Genomic DNA, 22,632 nt, shown 5'->3' on the forward strand with positions numbered 1-22,632 from the left:
TTCCCTATTGCCTACTTGCTATATTTTTTTCTTCCGTGCTTGCTTAGAGATATGTTGAAATATTGGCCATTTTCTTGTTAAAAGTTTTTTTTTTAATTTTTTTATTGCAAAACAAGTTTTTTATTACGAAATCACCACCTCCTCAACAGTCAACACAAAGTCAGAGGAACCACTGTTAAATAATTGGAGTAATTAAGATATGCATGGAGTTATAAATTAAAAACTAAATTATTAAATTTGGATTCCGAGGTTGTTTATCCTCTTTACACATAAAAATAAAAATAAAAATAAGAGAAAAAGTTGGCTTGGACTTGGAGACTTGGGAGTAGACCTGTCCAAGGGTCGGGTTGCCCGCCCAAGTGTGAAGGCCCGCCGAAATCGGGAGGGTTTGGACAAATATGTAATGCCCAATGACCGGACCTTGGATAAAATATAGGCCCGTTTTAAAAATGGGATGGGTTTGGGTTTTATTGGTAAAAGCCAAGCCCAGGCTTGGCAGAATTATATAATATATTTATTAATTATATATATAATTCAGATATTAATAAAATCAAATATTCATATATTGTATATGTGTATATTTAAGGCATGCATTACTATTTTGAAATGCATTACTATTTTGAATTGATTAATTGTGAATAGATGGTCTACTTCGCCTCATTATTGATTATTGCTGATTGTTATTCGTTATAATGGTTTTAATTTTTGTTGTTGTGACTAAATAAAAATGTATATTTGGTATTTTAATTTTAATATGTTTGTAGAATAATATTTGGTGGTGTTTATAAATTAATATTATTATTAATCTTTTTTATAACATATTTATTATTTGATGAAAAATTTTGTTTAGGCGTGTTTGGGCGGGCCTTAGTTAAAGATCATAAAATCTGGGCGGGTTCTGCAGAAATTAAAGTCCATATTATCAGGTTGGGCCGTGCTTTGGATAAGTTTAAATTTTATTAATTATAGACTCAGTCCAGTCCATGGACATGTCTACTTGGGAGTAAGGTCTTAAAACTCATAAGTGTGACCATCTACGGTTTTATGGGTCCCTTATGAACTTTGATTCATCTGCTTTCCTTTCCTATTATTATTATTATTATTATTATTATTATTATTATTAGTTATTAGGATCTCGACATCTAAAATATTAGTCCTGCGAGAAACCCACAATCCTCCACACTTCCGATGGCGAGGTCCTCCGCCACCCGCCGCCTGCTCTCCTCCATCCGCTCCAAAACCAACACCGTCTCGCTGCTCATCTTCGATGGAGGAGCTATGCCTCCCAGTGCTGGTGGACGTAGGGCGATGTCTACTGCGGCGAGAGCCAAGGAGGACAACGAGGCTTGGTGGAAGGAGTCGCTGGAGAGGATGCGGAACATCGGCATCTCGGCTCACATCGACTCTGGGAAGACCACTCTCACCGAGCGCGTCCTCTTCTACACCGGCCGGATCCATGAGATTCATGAGGTCCGGGGGAGGGACGGTGTTGGAGCTAAGATGGATTCCATGGACCTTGAGCGGGAGAAGGGCATTACTATTCAGTCCGCCGCCACGTACTGTACCTGGAATGGATACCAGGTGATCCCTTTTCTTTTCTTTTCATCAAGTTTGGATCTTTTCATGGCTTTTTTTTTTTTTGTTTTGTTTGGATCCTGGTCTGAAGTTGTGTGGTCTTTGATTTAGTTGTTAATACTCTAGACCAAATATTTAGCCTAAGTTTCTAGACTTATTTGAGATAATTGAAGCAAAGTAAAATGAACTCACAATGCTTAGATATGACAAAGATCCTAACCTTCCTGCTGCCCTCCCTTGGAGCAATATGTAAGTTTTCTCCACATGACTTGGAGCTATTTTATTAAGATTTATAGCTTATATTCTATCTTTGATGGGAGAATCAGTTCAATTAAGGCTAACTTTAGATCAATCAAGCTAAATCAATAATAGGTAGTTGTGGATGTGGTAAATTGCAAAGAGATTATAGAGATGGAAACAATGGAGCAAAGGGGCAGCAGGTCATGGGAGGTGAACTGTATATTGTTGCCCTGATAAAAATAAGTTAGTGCTAGTTTAACAAAATCATCTTGAATGTGACCTTGGCTAAGCATTTTATAAATCCCCTGCAGATTAATATAATCGATACTCCTGGCCACGTGGATTTCACTATTGAAGTAGAAAGAGCTCTCCGTGTTCTTGATGGCGCCATTCTTGTTCTTTGTAGTGTTGGAGGTGTACAGAGTCAATCAATTACTGTTGATCGCCAAATGAGAAGATATGAAGTACCAAGGCTGGCATTTATAAATAAGTTAGATCGAATGGGAGCTGATCCATGGAAGGTTCTTAATCAGGTACTTTATATTTTTATGTTATGGTTATTGACAATTAAAGATGCAGCACTGCTTATATTCCAACATGCAAATACATGACTATTAAGGCTATTTCATGACTTTGCTTATGGTTTGACTAACAATATTTGTAGGTGGCATGATGCTTTATGTTTATCTCATAAGTTATATGTAATGTGGATTTTTTTTTTTGTAAACTCAAATCTTTTATTAAAACTCAATAATGAACTAAGTAACTAATGATCATATTATAGAGAAGTTATCATTGTTAAAACATCAAAATTAACCTGGTAGGCTGTTGAGAGCCAGAGATCAAAAGAGTCCATGAGGACTTCAAAAACAACCAACTTTGCGTGATTGAGTAATGTTGCAACCAAAAGTAGTGGAAGAGAATTACCAAAATAAAGGTCTAATACAATGTAGGAAAACAATGAATTCTTGTTCAACTCCCAACACTGGAGACCTACAAATTATGTTTAGGTATAAAGTTAGATAAGGTAAGCAATAAAATAAACCAAACTAACTATATTGGGATTATAACAATCAAACTAGAATCAGAGTAAGGTCACATAAACCAATATAAGCTCATACTAAAATATTTGGTATGTTTCTAAAGGTTTTGATGAGACTGACATCCATGTGCCTTTTGAATAATGCGTTTTTGTTGGTCCCTCCTAAAATTCGTCTTGCTAATTTTGATTAATATGCCAACAACCCTTCAAAGTCAGATTCTCTAAGTTTATATGTCTATATTTGGGCCCAATCTTGTTTGACCACCAATGGTATTGTTGATCCCCACTTCTATGTGTTTTCTTGTGATATTGGACATAAAACAATGTCAAAACATATATAATAATTTATACTTTTTCGTAACCAAATATTTTCAAAACCAAATATTTTCAAAATTAACCTGTCGTTTTTTCATCCAACATATAAGAAACACAATGTAGAATAATCTCTCATATGATAAGAGTGCTAGATCCTGTCTCGGATGATGACAAACCTTCATGTATTCATTATATAACTCAATGTGTCAGTATATAGCCCCCAAGCATCACCAGTCGACAACATTAAAGTAATATAATTCATACATAAATTTCCTCAAATAATAAGGATTTTCTGTAAACAAAATAATTTTCTCTCTAAGACAGTGCTTGATTTAAAAGCTTTACAGTGGTCTAGTTCAATTCTTATTAACTACAAATACCCACAATGTTGATAAGACTGTACTGTGGTGATTGAGATGTGCCACTTTATGACATATGCTAGCACAACTGATAGTAAATGCAAAATCATATTTTATCCTATAAGTTGTGAACTATTTTAAAGTTATAAGAAACATAGAAAATTATGTCTCAATTTAATTTTAATGATCTCTTTCATTGATTCTATACAATGCAACCCAAAAATAAAATATGCCATCAAGAATGAATAATATAATACCCAAAATTATGCATGCAACTAAATGAAAAAAGTATTTTATTTTTAAATAATAACTGAAATTGATGTCGTAGGGTATACTAGTTTTTCCAATCATGAGCATTCATAGTGTAGGAAGTCCGAAGAAGAGGTTTCTCCCCTTTGTCATCAACAAATCTAAGGAAAACATGACTATTTAGGGGTGTGCAACCGAAAACTGAGTTTGCTAATTATTGTTATTATTATTTGAAAAGTTGAACCAAATAACCAAATATAGTTTTTCTTAAAAAAATTTTATGATTTTTTTAAGATAATTTTGTTAAGAAAAAGCGCAGTTTGAGATGTGGGATGTCTCTTAACTAAATGGATATTTCTTAGTACCTTTTTGTCATTGCCAATATGTTAAAGAAGAAACTAGTTTCTAGTTGATGATGAGGTTTTGGATGGAGTGTTAGGGATCAGGTGCCGGTAAGGGAATGAATGGATCTGATGGAGTGTGTTGGTGAATTGGGTGGTATTAAGGTTTAGATGAAGTAAGGATTAAGGAGAGATGAGGGAATTAGGAATTAAAGTTTAGATAAAGTGCTGTGAAAGACATTACTTGGTTTTGCCGCCACCAACGTCGCCGCCATCAACCCCCAATGTTGGTTCTGGTGGTGATGAGGTTTACTATGAATGGTTCAAGTGGTTAAGTTTAGAACTTTAGATGGAGTGAATAAATTAGGAATTTAGGTTTAGAATTTGAAATAAAAATATGATATATATTGAGTTAATATTATAATAAAATTTTGTAAAATTTGGTTTCGGTTTATTGGATTTTTAAATTAGGCAACTGAAATCCAATCTGAAACAACAAATATTGAAAATCAAAACTAAAAATAGAAAAATCTGAACCAAAATTTAAAAGAATTTTAATTTTAGTTTGATTAACTGAATAAGTTAACTAAATGTACAACCCTACTTAATTCTAACATATTGTTGCTTCAAAAAGACTACTTCACTTGGTTTTATTCTGGTCCAGCCTGCTATGAAGATCCTGTGTGGTGTACATGTTGAAATCATGGCACCATATTTGCAATGGAATAATTGGCCATGCCTTGATATTGTTTAAAATTTAAATAAATCAGAAGCTTTTAATGCAAAGTAATAGGATCTTGGTCAGGTACATGGTTTTCATGCTAATCTAACTCATAAGTTATTTATAATAAAAAAAAATCAGGATTGGAGTAATGAGGTTATTGGGTCCCTTCATACTCCAGTCTTGTGTCTTGGTTTCCTATTTTGATCTTCTGGGTAAGTAGTTCACTGACGATGTTTTTAAAATTTGGTGTCAATTTTGGTTTTCGTATGTTGAAAATCTGCCTTGGTTATTTTTCCTTATTTTGCTTTTTCTACTCGTAGTTTTGGTTTCATTTTTTTAAATTGTTTATAATATCTGAAATAAAATACTTAAATACAAAAGTCATAATAAAATATACAAATATGAGGAGGGAAAAAAAATATCTATCATGATGTAGGCAAGATGGAATTCTATTCTTTAATTTCATTTAATTGTGTGATTGAAAAATTTAAAGATTGATAGGTTTTAATCTTGATTCTTTACTAATTGATGGCAAACCTTAGAAACTTCTCAGGTATACCTTTTGTTTCATAACTTGGTCAGCTTGTACTATTTTAGGCGTTTTCTCTATGAATCTTATCATATAAACTCGTGATCATGGTGATTAGCTTTGTTTGTTTTTATTTAATTGTTATCAGAATTATGGAATTTGGCATTTTGTTACTTCGTATATGAACATACACATATCGTTTTTGGAGTTGTACGCAACATCTTTAGATAGCTCTTAAGTTTATTATCTTAATCTGCTGATTTCCTTCAAGAGCTTGACTGTTTCCGAAGTGAAATTAGTTTCCTAGGTCTGTGATTTGGTAGTCCAAGCAATTCTTTCCTTGTGTGAGGATTAGCTTGCTTTTTTGACATTCTGCCAGTCTTATGTTATGTTGCTATGGTGTTAACAGTAACACAATTGAGTACTCTGTAAAAATGGAAACCATTCAGATTCAATCCATTATTACTTAGGTTTTGGCCCTTTCCAATAATTGACGCTTGATATTTAACAGGATTTGGGAGATTGAAGTGGTAATCTTGCTTACATACATGCTATCCTGCATATAGTCATTGATGCAATTTTCAAAGATAACACTAAATGCTGTGACTATATAGCTATAAAAATTTGTCTGCCATTTTGGGTGTTAACCTCCTTTTATGATTATTGAGGCTGGTACTTTATGTTGATGAAAGAAAGATTTCAAGGGAATCATATATATGGTAGGGAATTTGCTTCTTTAAGCCAAAATTTTACTCTGTTTTTGATCTAACTATACCTTTTTGGCTCCCTTCAATGAAGCATTCCACAAGTGTATAGTGTCATATTGATGAACATTGTGAAGTCAGGCAGGAAATAATATAAGGCTGGCTGACTATTGTTATTAGAGGAAGATATCAAGGAGAGTTACATGATATTTGCGCGCCTTATTGCAGCATGGTTCTGAAAATTAGTTTCTAGTTGATTGTCATCTGTGCTTAATTCTTTCCTAATTTCTACAAACAAACATTTAGGGCAATGAATCTCTAGGACAACAATGATAACATGGAAACAATATGACGCCTGTCTGGTGGCATATAAAAATGGCCAAGAGGCATTGGCTATGGTAAGCACATAGGTATGTGCGTTAAAAAAGAGATATTTAAGGATTATTCTAATCATTTTAAGAGTTTAGCATGAATTTGTATATATTCTATTCTATTATTTTAATTTGTTGAGGAATTTTGCAGTGCATTCTGAATCTCTAATGCTCCCCTTTTTTTTTTCAGGCAAGATCAAAGCTTCGGCATCATAGTGCAGCAGTTCAAATTCCAATTGGTTTGGAAGAGGAATTTCAAGGCCTTGTAGATCTTGTAGAGTTGAAATCTTATTATTTTCATGGTGCAAATGGGTGTGTCTCAGTACAATTATTCGTTTTTCTTACTTGAACAATATCTTCCTGTAAATCTGATAGATGGGATTGTATTCATTATTAATTTTTCCAGGGAGAATGTAGTTGCATCTGATATTCCCTCAAATTTAGAGGCATCAGCTGTGGAAAAAAGACGTGAACTGATTGAAGTTGTCTCTGAAGTGGATGATCAACTGGCTGAAATTTTTTTGAATGATGAACCTATGTCACCCAGAGACCTTAAGGTGATTTTAGAATCATTTGCCATTTTGCCTGTTGATCTGATACTTTTCTATATGATATATTTAACCAAGTTTCTGTGAATAAAGAAGTTGATATTTATAAAAAGAGTTCAAAAGTCTGAAGTTTTGGCTGAAACTGGATCGTTTAATGTGAGCAAGTTCAGACTTGATGAGAGGGGAACCAAAATTGGTCATCGCTCCGGATTTCACTGAATGCAGGTTTTGTTGATTGAGAGTGATGGCCTACTGGACAATAGAGCTCTAGAATGAACACAATAGGTGTAAATGGGTTCAAAATAGATTTTACTAGATTGAATTCTTATTAGATATGGGTTTATCAATTGATTGTACCTTACCAGACGTGCAAAAACTAGTTTTGGCTACTAGAGATTTTTGTTTGTTGCTATTTGTTAATTAGGTTCACTAGTTTTGCATCTCAACCAATTGGATGAAAACTGTGAGCTAGGATGCAATAAGATCAAATTAATATAAAAGATGAGTTGAATAATAGTTTGCACTGCTAAAGGGTTCATAGCTCAGCGGCATTGGTCAAACTGCGAAAGGTATTGGTGTGGGACATTCGAAAGGTCCCAAGTTTAAGTCAGTGGTGGAAACAGGTCCCCGATTATGGGATCCGGCTTGCAACTAGAAACCTTGTCACTAGGTGATGGCGCACGTGCTGGACGTTCAATTCCTGGTTCGTGCGCATAACCCTTGACAGAGCTTGTCGCATTTACCAAAAAATAAATAAATAAATAGTTTGCACCATATTTGGGCATTTAGTTATCTAGGTTGACCTAATTAGGCTCAAAAGGGTGTTTAGTTAGGGTATAAATTGGTGTGGTGTTAAGGATTGTTTTTGTAAAAAATTGTGTTGGAGGCAGTGTTATTTGGATAGTGTATCTTTAAGAAAAATATGCATCCATACAGGGATATGTATTTTTTTTTCTTTAGATATAATATGATATAGTTGAGGGCGCGCTTGAATGACATGTTCCCCACATGATCCAATTTAGGGATTTTGCATTGATTTCACTCTCTTTTCTATTTCATTTTCCATCGTAATGTTATTTAATTTTCAATCTCAATCTTCTATTATTTTTGAATTGCCTTAGGTGTCTTCCAAATCTTTTTAATTGTGAGTTTCGTGATTTTAAAAACTCTATTCTATTTTGATTTAAACTTTATAAATTGCAATTCTCTACAAACAGTTTATAGTGTCTCTATATCTACATAAACACTTAAGAACTTGTTTTGCTAAAATATTCTCTTGCCTTTCTAAAAATGATTAGATTCCCATGCTCATATACACAGACACACACACCTCTTCACACACACACAAACACACACATACATATTTATGTAGGTTTTTGAATGCTTGACGCCCATATCTATGTCCTAGTAACACTGGTTGGAGGGAAAACCTTGCATGGACCAAATTTTGGCTTAATTATACTAATCAAAATTAAATATTTTCAATTAAAAATTTATTTTTTAATTAATGGGAACTCAACTTTTTCTTAATCAGGAAAACAACTTGCGTGTCCCTCAACTTTCTTGATTCCCATTTGATTCTTTTGTTTTTCCAGAAAGTTACTTGCTAGGAACATACAAATTCCTAGTTACCCGCATTTTGATTTCCTTATGTCCTTCTTTTCCAAATCCTGAGAGCTTTCTAGTGCTCCTGCTGGCTGCGCGTGTCCGTGCTCTGGTGAACTCTTCCAGATGTGAGCTTGCTGGTGTGCTCACCGTGCGCAAGCTTGCCGTAGAAAGTTGTTTGCTGGGACATGAAAATGAAAGGGAAAGGGAAGATGAAGAGAGTAGTTTAGTTATCATAGAAACAGTTTATTTATATAATAACTATTATGGTTTTAAAATAATTTTTTTTAACTCTAGGACTTTTTGAGTGATTTTCAAAATTATAAGGAGCTTTGGGTGGCCATTAAGGCGAATACAAAACTGCAGCTAAGGATACAAGGGATTTACCAAATGATGATATCTCATCAACCTGAGAACTTGCCAAGGACTCAGTTCCTTATCGTTATTAGTATTAATAATTTTTTAAAATTAATTGTCAAATATAATTAATTAAATAATGACCTCCAGTAAATGGTTGGGAAGTGGACATATCCTCTAGCCAAAACTCCCTTAAGGTCCTAAATATGGGCCAAACTTGGTCTATTATGCTATGCATTGCTAATAATGAGTTCATGGGTTAATTTTATTGCTTGTCTACTTATAATTTTTTATACTTATGTTCAATACATATTTCCCTATACAATAACTGATATTTTGCATATTTTAGGACAAAAATTTTAGGTACTATTACTCAATTTAGATTACACACCTGTCTGTTTGCCTTCATGCCTAGTGAGTTGTCAAAAGTAAATTGCTATTTACCATTTTTATTTTTTTTAATCTTTTTGTAATATTCATTTAACAGATGGCAATCCGTAGGGCGACAATAGCACGTAAATTTGTTCCAGTTTTATATGGGAAGCGCATTCAAAAACAAGGTGCTTGCAATGCTTAATTATTTTCTTAGAACTATTTACATTTTTTATTGACTTTTTAACCATATCCGTTATTATTGCATATTTTACTTTTGAACTATGGTCTGATCATATTATGTTTATGGACTCAATTTCCTAACTTCCGGAAGCAGTTGATGATTTAAGATAGCCTTCTCCAACTTACTATTTTCTTCGTTGTGAATTTAACATTTTTCAAGAAATATAAGGCCGCCATTCTGTTGCGATGCACCGTAAATCATTCCTTGTGTGCTGTTTGACTGGACTGGGTAAATGTAGTGTTAATATTGCATCATGTTCATTTAAGGCTCCTTCTTGGTAGGGTTGGCTGATAATTCTCTGTTCTGATTTCTGGTAAATGGGCAACAAATTTTCTGTAATCAGCATCACAAGTTCTGTAACAGCTGAAGAGCTTTGTGTTTTCTTAAAATTGAAGCTCTGTGGAGATAGTAGGTGGATGATTTTGTTAATTTTGTCCCTTGAAGCTTATTTGAATCTCAAGGCAGTTATTAGATATTTAATTAGAATAACAAAATTTGGGGCTAGATATTTGCAGATTCCTTTTGTATGTATAATGAGCGATTGCTTGTTTTCATACTTTTATATTTTATCATGTCTGAGGCTAGTAGTCTTCATGTTCGTAATGTTGGATGTTTTTTCTTTGAAATTTGTCTTCCTACTTGACATAGTTTGGGAAGCTGTAGGCTGTGGTATTTATGTTTATCTTTTCTTTAGCAGATGTCCTTTACATGCTCACTGCTTACAATTTGAGTCTTCAGGGCGTACAACCACTCCTTGATGGAGTTCTAGACTATTTACCCTGCCCTACTGAAGTTGAAAACCATGCCCTTGATCAAAACAACTCTGAAGAGAGGGTATGATTTAGTATGTGTGGCTTTTAGTTTTCATAATTTCTTATCCTGGAATTGTTTTAGTAGCTTTGTTCCTTGAATTCACTATTTTAGGTTTTGTTATCTGGAACACCAGCTGGATCACTTGTTGCTTTAGCTTTCAAATTGGAAGAAGGCCGCTTTGGTCAATTGACGTATCTTAGGTACAGCTAATCAGTTTGGATATAACTCATCAGCTTTTTGAAGTGGTTAATTTGTTCTTTCTTTATTTTTGGTGCTTTTTTTTTTTTAAAAAAAAAGAAATCATTTTCATCTTGCAGAATCTATGAAGGTGTCATTAAGAAGGGTGAATACATTGTCAACATTAATACTGGGAAGAAAATTAAGGTAAATAATCACTTGTTCATTTTTATATAGTTTCCTATTAGTTCTTTATCTGGAGAACATTTTCCTGGCCATTGTAATCTAATTTTGTACTTTGTTTATCTAGATATTAGTGGGAAAGTGCTGAAGATATGCAATTTCCTGTGATAGAAGTAGTGCAATGCAGTTTTGATGGGCCATCTTTCCCATTTTTTTATTCATGTTGATCATTCATAACTTTGATAGACTGCATGATAGCCCTTGTTAGTTTAAAGGGGAAAAAATGAGATGATTGCCCATGTATGTCATGCTGACATCATCACCCAATTTTTCTAGTGCAGTTAGATATTCAGTGATCTATTTCTTTAATGAAGTCATACCAGTTCACTCTTTCTGTTTAGGGGCTTCATGAACTGTTTTTGTTTATCTTGGGATGATAATGATTGTTTTGTAAGATTACTTATAACACCACCCAAATTTTGTACTCCAACCTAACTGATAATTCTTGGTCTGTTTTCTTTTCTTCTTTGTATTATCTGTGTAATTTAAGGTTGGTGTGAATCATGGAACCCTTTGAATCCCTAATAGAAAACTTGGCCTGTTACATTTTCTTCTTTTGTGTTTCCTGTGTAATTTAGCTTTGGTGGAATAATGCAACTCTTTGAATGCCTATTAGGAACTTGGGCTGTTACATTCGCTTCTTTTGTGTTACCTGTGTAATTTTAAGTGCCTTCACCATACAATAGAATCAATCGATACCCAGAATGTTTCATAGAAGCTCAAGTCATTGAATCTATTCTGTCTGATCTGAAAATCATAATATGTATGTTTCAATGGTCAGGTTGTTCTGTACAAGGGAAGTAATTATTTTTATCCATTCTATTTGCTAGCATTCTGGCACACACCATATACAGTTTCTCTTTTATGTTCTTTTTGTCGGTATGTGATCCATCTCTAGTCTTTAATTTGTGTATGTTCTTTTGTTCAGGTCCCTCGTTTAGTTCGGATGCATTCCAATGAGATGGAGGTAATATGATGTTACATCCCCTCAAAATAAATTTGTGGTCTCATTTCAATTCATTCTATGCGTGATGGATGGTGTGTGTTTGTACCTCATTTGGCAGGACATTCAAGAAGCTTATGCTGGGCAGATTGTTGCTGTTTTTGGTGTAGACTGTGCATCCGGTAAACAACCTATTATGTAGTTAACCTGGTTTTTAGTTTACTTTTTTGCTTTCTTTTAATTAACTGAGAAAACTGTGTTTACATTTTACCAGGTGATACCTTCACTAATGGCTCAGTTAGATACACCATGACATCCATGAATGTTCCAGAACCAGTAATGTCACTGGCGGTTTCACCTGTATCTAAAGATTCTGGGGGACAAGTAAATTTATCCTGATGAAGTATTCCTCTTCTTTGACTTGTTTACAGTTACTTTTGTGTTAACATGCCTGTTTTCTTTACTTATGTCAGTTTTCAAAGGCTTTGAATCGGTTCACCAAGGAGGATCCAACCTTCCGTGTTGGTTTGGATGCTGAGAGTGGGCAGGTTTGCTATGTGTGATTTTCCTATTGAGCATTATTTTTCTCTTTTTAAGAATCTTGATTGATTAATCCATATATATATATATATATAAGATTACATATATATATATGATCAGTTTTCATCATTGCATGTTCTACTGATTATTACGCTTGATGTGGATGAAGAGTGTTATGCCCCCGCGCTGAGCAATGCCCATGCCATGATAGATCTATCCATGGTCTAAGAGGTATGCTAGGTTTTGATTAGGGATTGATTACCCTTAGGTTTATGTTTAATTGTCTTTTCTCGGGATTCTCAATACCCTAAGGCAAACATAGAGGCTAGGTGGAAGAAATTCCAACTTAAGTTCCTAGTGATTAAACCCAGTCGTCATGGCTATTGGGACTAGTGGTGCCTCTTGAATCTCCTGCTTGATCCCTAGAATATGATTGACACTAACGCCTATCATGTAGCCCAACACAAGCAGATTACTATGGTATGACCCCAACTCTTCTATGTGTTTAACGACGCTCCAATTGTAATATTATCAGTGTTGTACAAGTAAACCAAAAGAAAGTGCATAACAATTAGGCTAGTTGATTAAGGGAAAAGGAAGGCCAGGAGCCCTCGCCATTCTCTGGGAATACTCACCCTCACACTCACCCAATGAGAAAGCTGCTTTACAGACCCATACACTTGCGTATAATGCACCAATTGTAATATTAATCGCATACTGTACGTGTATATTTACACTTACACAATTCCATAAGGAATCCATCAATCGGTTTAACGAGCCTGAACTAGAGCCGTGCTTAAGATCTACTCCAATCTTTCGTAGCTAGGAATTGATTGAGCCGAGCTCATTAACCAGTCGAGCTCTCATTGTGTGTACATTATAAATGAACTATTTTCAAGTCGAGCTTGAGCTAACCACATCAACCCTGCCGGGCTCGAGCTAATATTTTAGGCCTGAATCGCTTCCCGAGTTGCTTGAGCCCCAAGACACCGCTGTCAAGCTCAAACACCCAAGATTGGCTCAGCCTCGCTCGATCAGAGCCCCAACTTCCACAACCTCACTGGTTATGAGTATGAACCCTGTGGGACCATCGCATCAGAATCATATCCGAATCATGACATCTATATGAAGTGATTCATCTTGAGCCCAGACATATACCAATGTTGTATCGAGATGTGGAGTACTTGTGGACATGGTGACAGCCTTATGATGACGCTAATGTAGTTCTTATTTATGGCATAACAATGGAACAAAGGAACCAAGAAAGGTTACAACTAAAGAATTGAAAAGTAATACTACTTGTTTGATAGTGAGTTGATACAACTTTTGGAAGTGTACTAATGGATGATAACAATCTCTATATCATGGTAATGTCAACTGCTCTCTTTAACCTCGTGTGTGTGTGTGTGTGTGTGTGTGTGTGTGTGTGTGTGTGTGTGTGTGTAACTTAATATTCATTGAATTCCATGTATTTATTGATATGTTAGTTGTTAGGGTAAAAGGTCATTTTCTTTAAACCTTTTCTTGAATTAACTCCTTTTCCTTGAGGCTAAGCTTTCTCAATTCTTCTCTCTCTTCTCTAATAGCCAATCATCTTCTCATCTTTGTTCAATTTGTTTTATTTGAATTGAACGAAAAGTTTCCATTCCTTTCATTTAATTTGTTAAGGTATGCATCCCCTTTTGTCTAAATAATTTTTTTAGCTCTTGAAATGGTCTTAACCGCATGTCATTCTTTGAAGCTTGTTTCTCAAAACCCATTATACGTGGTCAGTTATTTGAATCTGCTTGAGTTAACTCTGTATTTCATCATTGCCCGTAGATATTTAGTATCCATTTGAATTCCTTTTAACCCTTGCATTTTGAGAGAATTTATACAACTAATGGAATCACACCAAGTTTCCCACAACCATACAAAGGCCAACAAAAAGAGATGATAATTAACAAAACTCTGAGCCTAAACACACATATTTTCGCCACCAAGCTCACATAAATTCCTCACTGTAAGAATCAAAAGAAATTCAAAGGGATACCATCAATACCATGGGAGCAATGACAAAATACAAGGATTAACAACTCAAACGAAGCTTTCAAATAGCAAACCATTACAAGGTTTTGAAAACAAGCTTCCAAGGAATGGCAGGAGGGTTAAAGAACCATTTCAAAAGCTAAAAAACTACATTTAAACAAAAGGAGATGCATACCTTAGTAAAATTTAATAAAAGGAATGAAACTCAGCATTCCAAATAAACCAAACAAATTTGGACAAAAGATGAAGGAGCAGTTGGCCATTAAAATGAAGAAGAAGAATTATGAAGCTTAGCCTCCTAAGGAAAAGTTGAATTTCAAAAGAAGAATAAGGATTTAAAGGAAAATGACCCTTTTTGCCCTATGACTACAACATATCAACCAAAATGCCTTGGGAATTCAATGACATGACTAAGTTACCCTCATGCTTTTGAAACATGGACTATAAATGAATAAGCATTTGCCACAACAATGAATCGACATTTGTCAAAAAGAAGACAGAGGTGAGTAAGCTTGGGTGATAATTACACAAATGTCCCCAAATAACCCACAAAATGGTGTGAAAACCCTCTATCCTCATAACTACCAAAGAAGAGTAAACAGGAAGGAGAGCAAGAGGCAAGGTATCACAAAAATTATCATGCCCGACACGCACGATCGAGGCGCTAGACAACGCCACGATAATCTAAGTGGAGTGAACAACACCTTTCCTGAATTAGCACAAGGTTGACAGAAAACCTGAGCAGGACCTATACTTTATTACATCTAGGAAATACACCATTAAACACGGAAACAACACCATGATATATTCGGATAGCACGAGTAAATTTTTAGTAAGTCACTAAACATTGGCTCATTTTCACTTTGATCACCCGAACTTCAATTTGTATCAATTTGGTCACTCAACTTTAATTTCATTTCACTTGGTAGTAAATCAAGATATTTCAACCTCCAAATGAATGATGTGGCTCTTTTATCGATGATGTGGACGTCTCATAGACTTATTAATGTGCCATGGGAGGATCGACTTAGATTTTTCAGGCAGGCATGTAATCAATTGGGGGTTGAAATCCTTGATTTATTACCTGTTGAAATCAAATTAAAGTTGAGTGACCAAATTGATACAAATTGAAGTTCAGTAATCAAAGTGAAATTGAGCCAATGTTTAGTGATTTACTAAAAAAATTACCCCAAATAACCAAAATGCGAGTACACAGTGATATATAGCTCAAATATACAACCCAACAAATCCATTCTATACTAGGGATGGCAATAATACCCATCCCGACCCAACACCGACTCGACCCGAGTTTGGTTTGGTAAAACCCGATTTGACGGGTTTGGTCGGGTTTCGGGTAAACCCGACTTATGTAAAGCGGGTGCGAGTGCGGGTATGGGAATTCTAATACGCACCGACCTGTACCCGAACGCATTACCCGATCAAAATTAAAATTACTAAAATATTTATATAATATATATATATATATATATATATGTATATATACATATATATATACTAATATGTTCTACAACTTAACAATTTAGGGGTTTTTATTTTTCCTCTTTGTTTGGTCTTGTAATTTTATAATTATTTTATTTTATTTTATTTTATAAAAAATTATAATTACTTTTAAGTTACTTTTTTTATAAAAATAATATATTTTTTATTAGTTTTTTTAATATTGGGGCGGGGACGGGTATACCCGCGGGTACCCGATTACCCGTCGGGTGCGGGTACAGACCTACAAACCAAACCATACACAAGCAACTACGCAGCACAAGTAAAGATCGCACGCACTACTTAACTTAAGGAAAGAAAAAGACAAGTAATAAGTAATGATTTTACTGAGTTAATGGATAAGCCACATAGTTCTAATAGAATAAAAATGAAACCAATAAGTATGATTATAGGCATATCAATAATAATGAATAAACAAATAGCTTAAAATCAAGTATAATCACTATTGAAAAGATAATCATTTTGAGAACGGATATTTCACCAACAAATCCTTGTTTTTGAAAACTCATTAGGTTGGCCTCAAAGAATGTTAACCGTAATTATGGACACAACTAGGGTTTTGAATCTGCCAAGTTTAGTTTTAAATATAACATAATCAACTAGATAATCCTCCTTGATGTTGCCCTTTGACAACCTTGTATGGTGACCCCTATTGTCTCAGTTACCATTTTCCCCATTCAGGCTCTCTATGCACCTCCTGATATAGGTAATATAATGGTCACCCACGTAGCCTCTATAGGTTTGCCATGCGGACCTCCACTGCAGTGAATCACACAAAGCATGTCACCATCAAATTACATGAAAGCATTTGCACAACAATTGCATTTTAGAGCACAAGACTTTCCCTTCACAAGAAGTGTCACATTTTTCAATAATATAACCTTTCCTTTCACAAAGAGAATAAAGATCAAAAAAGAATAAGAATCAAAATATCTCAGCCAAACATGAGTCATATAATCTCAAGATTAAAATCATGCACAATTGTAAATACTCATATTAGTTATCATTTAAATCCTACTTGATTATGTGCTTTGACAACATAAATTCACTCACAATGAAATCCAAAATGTGGTCAAGCTCCCTCCAAGGCCTTACCCTTACTCGGAGGCTCTCCTCCTACAAATATGAAAGCAATCAAAATACTTAAACATAAGAACAAAATACAAAAATAGAAATCAATTACAACAAACAACGTGAATCAAATTAGATGTCAAAAACTAAGAATTTTGTCATGCACTTAAGATGGTGGAATGATGACTCAATGATGATTAAATCCCTAACGCCAAAGATTTTAAAACGATATGCGCCAACACAGAATTGCTACAGTACCCTAAAACAATCTCTCTTGAACTACAGTAATTCTAGTGTGAGCTACAGTAACATAGAGTTAAAACTCTACAAGTATCCTTAGAAGACATCCCTCATCCACTAGGATTTCAAGAGAAACAATAAAGGTATGTATAAACAACTTCTAGAGCATTCAAAGCCCATGGTTTCAATCCAAAATTCAATCTAAAATAAGATATTCAAAACTCTCCAAATATAATCAAGAACAAAATAAAGAGATAATTGAATTCAACACTTTTCTACTAAAAAAAAAGACCCAATAACCTCTATACAAAAGCTTACACTTAGAAAGCTTGAAGAATCACTACAAAGTGCCAAAGAGCATAAAAAAGACAATAAAAACATTAACTTGCAAAGAGACTCACTCTAATCAGCTTCAATGAAGGAAGATTAGCTCTTTAATTCAAAAGAAGCTTGAGAATTTGATTGCAACTCTAAGGAAGATATGAACGACCAAAGAGTTAGAAATATTCTCTTAAGTCCAGCCAATTGGATAAGATAAGATGATAAAGGATAAGGTTTGAGTCAAAATGAATTTTTACCCTCACCACTTTAATTAAATTACTACAATGATATTACACAAATAAAAGACAAAGCAAAAGACAAAGCAAAAGACAAATAACTAATACCCCTAAAGAAAAGGCATGAAAACAAACAGAGAACAAGATATCACATTTAGGAATTTTGTCCTCAAAAGTAACTCACCATCATCACTGAACAACAGAAGATAATGCTTCTATAAAGATGCTTTTGGCTCCCACGTCATCTCCTGAACATGATCACTTATCCAAAGAACCTTAACCATAGGTTTAACTTTCATGCGAAGCACCTTATCGTGTTGATCAAGAATCTAAATTGGTGGAAACTCAAAGTTTAGATCATCTCGAAGTTGCACTGGAGGTGTCTTAAATATATCGAAGGACCACACATATACTTTTTTAACATAAAAACATGAAATACATCATGAATTCTCTCCAACCCTGGTGACAGCTCCAAATGATAAGCAACTGGTCCAATTAGCTCGATGATAGGGAATGGTCTAATATAACAAGTACTCAACTTCCCTCTATTTTGAAAATGAATAACTCTCTTCTGAGCGGAGATCTTCAGAAACACTTTATCACCCACATCAAACTGTAAAGCTCTTCGCCTATTAGCACCATAGCTCTTTTGTCTATCTTGAGCTACTTTCAACCTTTCTCTGATTAACTTCACCGTAGGAGTTGTCATCTGAACCAACTCAATACTCTTCAGCTTCCTTTCCACAACTTCATTCCAGCAAACTAGTGTTTGATACCTTCTTCCATACAATGCTTTACATGGAGCCATACCAATGTAAGCTTGGTAACTATTGCTATAATCAAACTTCACCAATGACAAATGTTGGTCCTAGCTACCTTGAAAATCACAAATACATGCCCTGAACATATCCTCAAGTATCTGTATCGTCCGCTTAGACTGGGCATTTATCTATGGGTGATAAGCTGTACTAAACTTCAAAGTTGTCCCAAAAGCTTCCTGCAATTTAGGCCGAAATCTTGATGTGAATCTGGGATCTCGATCTAAAACAATGGATATTAGTACACCATGAATTCTACCAACTCCATAAGGTAGAGCTGTGATAATTTCTCTAATGAATCTCTTGCACGAGTAGCTAGAAAATGTGTTGACTTTGTAAGTCGATCCCCAATCACCTATATCATATCATGACTATGAGATGAGCGAGGTAAACTAACAGTGAAATCCATGGTGATGTGCTCCCATTTCCACTTTGGAGTAGGCAAGGGCTGCAACAATCATGTTGGTCGATGATGTTCTACTTTCATTTGCTGACAGACTAAACACCTGGCAACAAAATTGGTGATTTCCCACTTCATCACTAGCCACCAATAGTTCTCTCTGATGGAATTTGTACATCTAATGGAATCCTTGAGTTGGATTTTTAGATGTTAAATATAGGATGAAACACTTTCATAGTTGTAAGTTATATAAGAAATTTGTATCAATAGGAACACAACTATAATATTCCCATAGTTAAACACCAAGCTATATGTCATGCCCCGACCTATGGGCCCAAAAAATGTACAACTGCCTTAACAATCCGGAGGAAGGGCACCCTACCACTCAATCCTCGGGGCGCCGCTAGGCTAACAACCTAGAAACAACAATAATATTTACCCAAATACAGAGTACAGAAGTACAATAATACACAGCATAAGTAAAAACAATAACAATGATGTACAACAATATAGAGGTTCACAAATACACAAGGAAGTTATAACAACAGTAACAAATGCTCATACATAAGAGTTCAAGGGTTGTTTAAATACAAAACCATGCAACAGAGTTATCTATATACTAGTGGATCCAAGACACAACAACATGTGCATGACCAAAATAACATACATGAACTGAGAAGATACAAAGAAGATAGAACAGTAGTAAATGCCCAGCACACTACCACACAACCACACCTACTACCTACAACAGCCTGGGAGGCAGAAGGAGGGGTGAGCAACTAAAGTTACTCAGTGAGGGGAGGTTAGCACAATTCTACCATTAATATACTAAAATAATAACATAAATCTTCAAAATGATATTTTAAATATAAGATAAATAATTTAAAACATGAATACATATAATTGCAAACTTTAATACAATGCAACAAAAAGATGGAGTAAGAAGGCATTTTACCTCAAATAAAATTTTATAACTTCAAAACCACAAAATACTGAACATAGGGTTCCAAAGTATGAAAAAAAAGCTAAACATGAAGAAAAGCTTCCACCATAAATATATAAATCAAAAATAGTTCCACTTATAAGTATAACAAAGTAAATAGCATGAGTTTCACAATAAATAATCATAATACTATTGACAAATCAAATTTATGGGAGACTGCCCTCCTAAGAGCGACAGCTGGGCTTCGCCCGCTCACCACCAATTCGAGATGACACTACAAAGAAACACAATAATATAAATCTCAAACTCAAAAGCAACAGAACGACAACTCAAAAGCATACCCAACCCACAACATGCACCCAGCATGAAATGATCTAGAAACCTCTCGAAACCTTCATTGTGGCCGCGGCTAGGTCCAAAGCCGCCAAGGTACTCATGCCTTTGACAAACGCCCCTTGCGTATGTCCCGCAAGTGCATGGGTTTGTCAAAATAATAAATCCCAGATGAGTGGGTATCTTATCCAGAAAAAGTAGGGAATAAAAACACTTAAATTGTTTCTTAACTAAACGAAAAGTAAATAGTGATTTGCATGACAAAATGTGATGTAACAAAAGTAAAAGAAACAAGAGAAAGAGTGCAAGTAAATCGGAGGTATGGCGATCGATATAAGTGGGGTACCCGGATATTGTTCTACCTAGGACAATCGTTTCAAGTGCAAAAGCCCTCTATTATGCTTTCTAACTAATGCATTAATGAGTCATGGAGATCCTTAAATATATTGTTCAAAATCTAAGGTCAACCATGCCTAACTCTATACATGTCCCAGAGGAGAAATTGAATAGCCTCTCAACCTCGCACTCGTATAGAATCACAATGAGTTCTAGGGATTCCAGGTGATAAATCCTCTTCCTAGATGTAGACCTAACCCTTTGGTCCAGGTGGAAGGTCCCTAGCCACAATTAAGCCCTAGGTGCTAAAATCACTTCAACGCTTCACTCCCTTGCCCCTGCAACTAAGCCCCTAGCGGAAGGTCATCCCTTAGCCCATTCAGTCTGCTATGACCGCAAAGGGCTCAAGGAAATGGAGGTAGAATAAATCACACCGGAGGGGAAAGGGGACGCTCCGCTACCTGTCGACTCATCCTCTCAACCCTCTCCAATCTACCTTTGTCTAACTCTCGTGTTGTGTCACTCACTCACAAGAGTTACCAACAAGAACTCTCAACTCTAGTGTCACTCTAAGGGAATACTCACACAATCAAGCATACAAGATTGGAACTCAAATAAAACATCAATTAATTGAAAGCATAATAAAAAGGTTCAATGAAACGAATACATCCTAGGGTTCACAAATATCCAAGTACCCACTAAGGGGTTTAGCACTCCATGGAGCTAATTACAATCAATGATATCAAATGTAAAAGCAAAAAATCCATAGAAAACCCCCTCAATAGTCATGATGATGGTCTTGTGGAGAGTCCTCTACTCGTCCAAGGGTCCCTTTATCCGGCCTAAGATACACCTCGCAAGATCGGTGCCGACGAAAGCTCTCCCACTAACCTTCTTCTAAATGGAGCGCGATGTTAGAGCCATAGAACCTCTCCAAATCCCTAGCCAATACCTCTCAAAACCCAAGCCGCAGCCCTCTCTCAAGTTGGGGAAAAGTTCGAGAAAAGAATTCTCAAAACGGGTCTGAAATCGACCTTAAATAAGGCTAGAATCGGGAATCCACACGCCCATGTGGGCGCCCCTATAGATTTTTCGCACGACCATGTGAAATTTCCACACGCCCGTGTGGATCCTCTGTTTTACTCCTTCTTCGGCCGGCTATGAACAGTACTTGCTACCGTGTTTGCTACAATACCGGCCTGAAACACTCTTGAATCCATGTTTTCATCGAGGTAACATAAACGGGCACACGTTTACACCGTAGATCTCTTTGCTTCTTCAATAAACGGACACATTGGTGGAGATATTGCTATACATGCACAAGCCGGAATGCTTGAATGTGACTGTCCTTGTGCCCCTCCAAATCAATGTGCTAACTTGAATACAAGGAGGTTGGCACACATTCTCGCATCTTAAACCCGACTTATGTCTTCGCGTTTGAACCTTCTCAAGATTTCCTCCAAATGGTGTATTCAAGATCTACATTGGCTTCTTTCTCTAACATTCGGCTTCACAATCCTATATGCATGAAACTAACATAAATGCACACATATTAGCGTTAAAACCCGATAAAAGTAATGCTTATCATAAGGAAAGAACACTTCACATTCTTATCACACAAGCACTTATCAAACTCCCCCACATTTAAGCTTTTGCTTGTCCTCAAGCAAAAATTAAAACATTAAAGTATAGACGAAGGAAATATTGAAAGTGTTTGGCCTTAGGTTCACCAAAGCATACAAAGAGAGCATTCTACAAGTAAGGGAGATTTCAACACTAAATACGAAAAATCAATGCTTTAGCTAAAAACTCGAATAAAAAAGGACAACAAACCCGAAATCGTGTAAGTGTGTGAACTCACTCAAGTCAACCCAAGATATACTAATCAAAGTTCTAAGTATAACTGACTTATTTATCTACAAAAAGTAACAAAAATATCAAAGATGGTAGTAGCTTCACACATCCTCTATGGTAGCCCTTTCCAAAGCGGCCGCTAAGGTGACTTTCACACTTTCGAGGTGGTAGCTCTTTCAACCGGAGTGGTAGCTTTCACTCATCCTATGACATAACTCTTCCTCTCATTATGGCATAACTACT

At 35.4% G+C, this 22,632-nt stretch overlaps 1 protein-coding gene across 2 annotated transcripts; it reads left to right on the plus strand.

Moving 5' to 3' along the window:
• Positions 1–1,140: 1,140 nt before the first annotated feature.
• Positions 1,141–12,334, plus strand: LOC120251101 (elongation factor G, mitochondrial-like). 2 transcript variants are annotated; one of them, XM_039259640.1, is made up of 12 exons: positions 1,141–1,581; positions 2,127–2,348; positions 6,640–6,761; positions 6,856–7,006; positions 9,447–9,519; positions 10,273–10,409; positions 10,500–10,588; positions 10,706–10,772; positions 11,737–11,775; positions 11,873–11,933; positions 12,026–12,135; positions 12,225–12,334. In XM_039259640.1, the coding sequence occupies exons 1-12, from the start codon at positions 1,189–1,191 to the stop codon at positions 12,312–12,314; spliced, it is 1,554 nt and encodes a 517-aa protein (XP_039115574.1). In that variant the 5' UTR covers positions 1,141–1,188; the 3' UTR covers positions 12,315–12,334. The 2 variants fall into 2 exon arrangements, with proteins under 2 accessions (XP_039115574.1, XP_039115575.1); XM_039259641.1 differs by having other exon boundaries at positions 12,026–12,154; positions 12,225–12,308.
• The last annotated feature ends 10,298 nt before the right edge of the window (positions 12,335–22,632 follow it).

The sequence above is a fragment of the Dioscorea cayenensis genome, chromosome 20 (assembly GCF_009730915.1).
Source record: "Dioscorea cayenensis subsp. rotundata cultivar TDr96_F1 chromosome 20, TDr96_F1_v2_PseudoChromosome.rev07_lg8_w22 25.fasta, whole genome shotgun sequence".
Classification (NCBI taxonomy): Eukaryota; Viridiplantae; Streptophyta; class Magnoliopsida; order Dioscoreales; family Dioscoreaceae; genus Dioscorea; species Dioscorea cayenensis.

Bases quoted from the DNA above. Each gene is read 5' to 3' on its own strand.
- LOC120251101 (XM_039259640.1), top strand. From the start codon at position 1,189: ATGGCGAGGTCCTCCGCCACCCGCCGCCTGCTCTCCTCCATCCGCTCC. The intron at 1,582-2,126 runs GTGATCCCTTTT...AATCCCCTGCAG, and splicing joins GTACCTGGAATGGATACCAG to ATTAATATAATCGATACTCC. The intron at 6,762-6,855 runs GTGTGTCTCAGT...TAATTTTTCCAG, and splicing joins TATTTTCATGGTGCAAATGG to GGAGAATGTAGTTGCATCTG.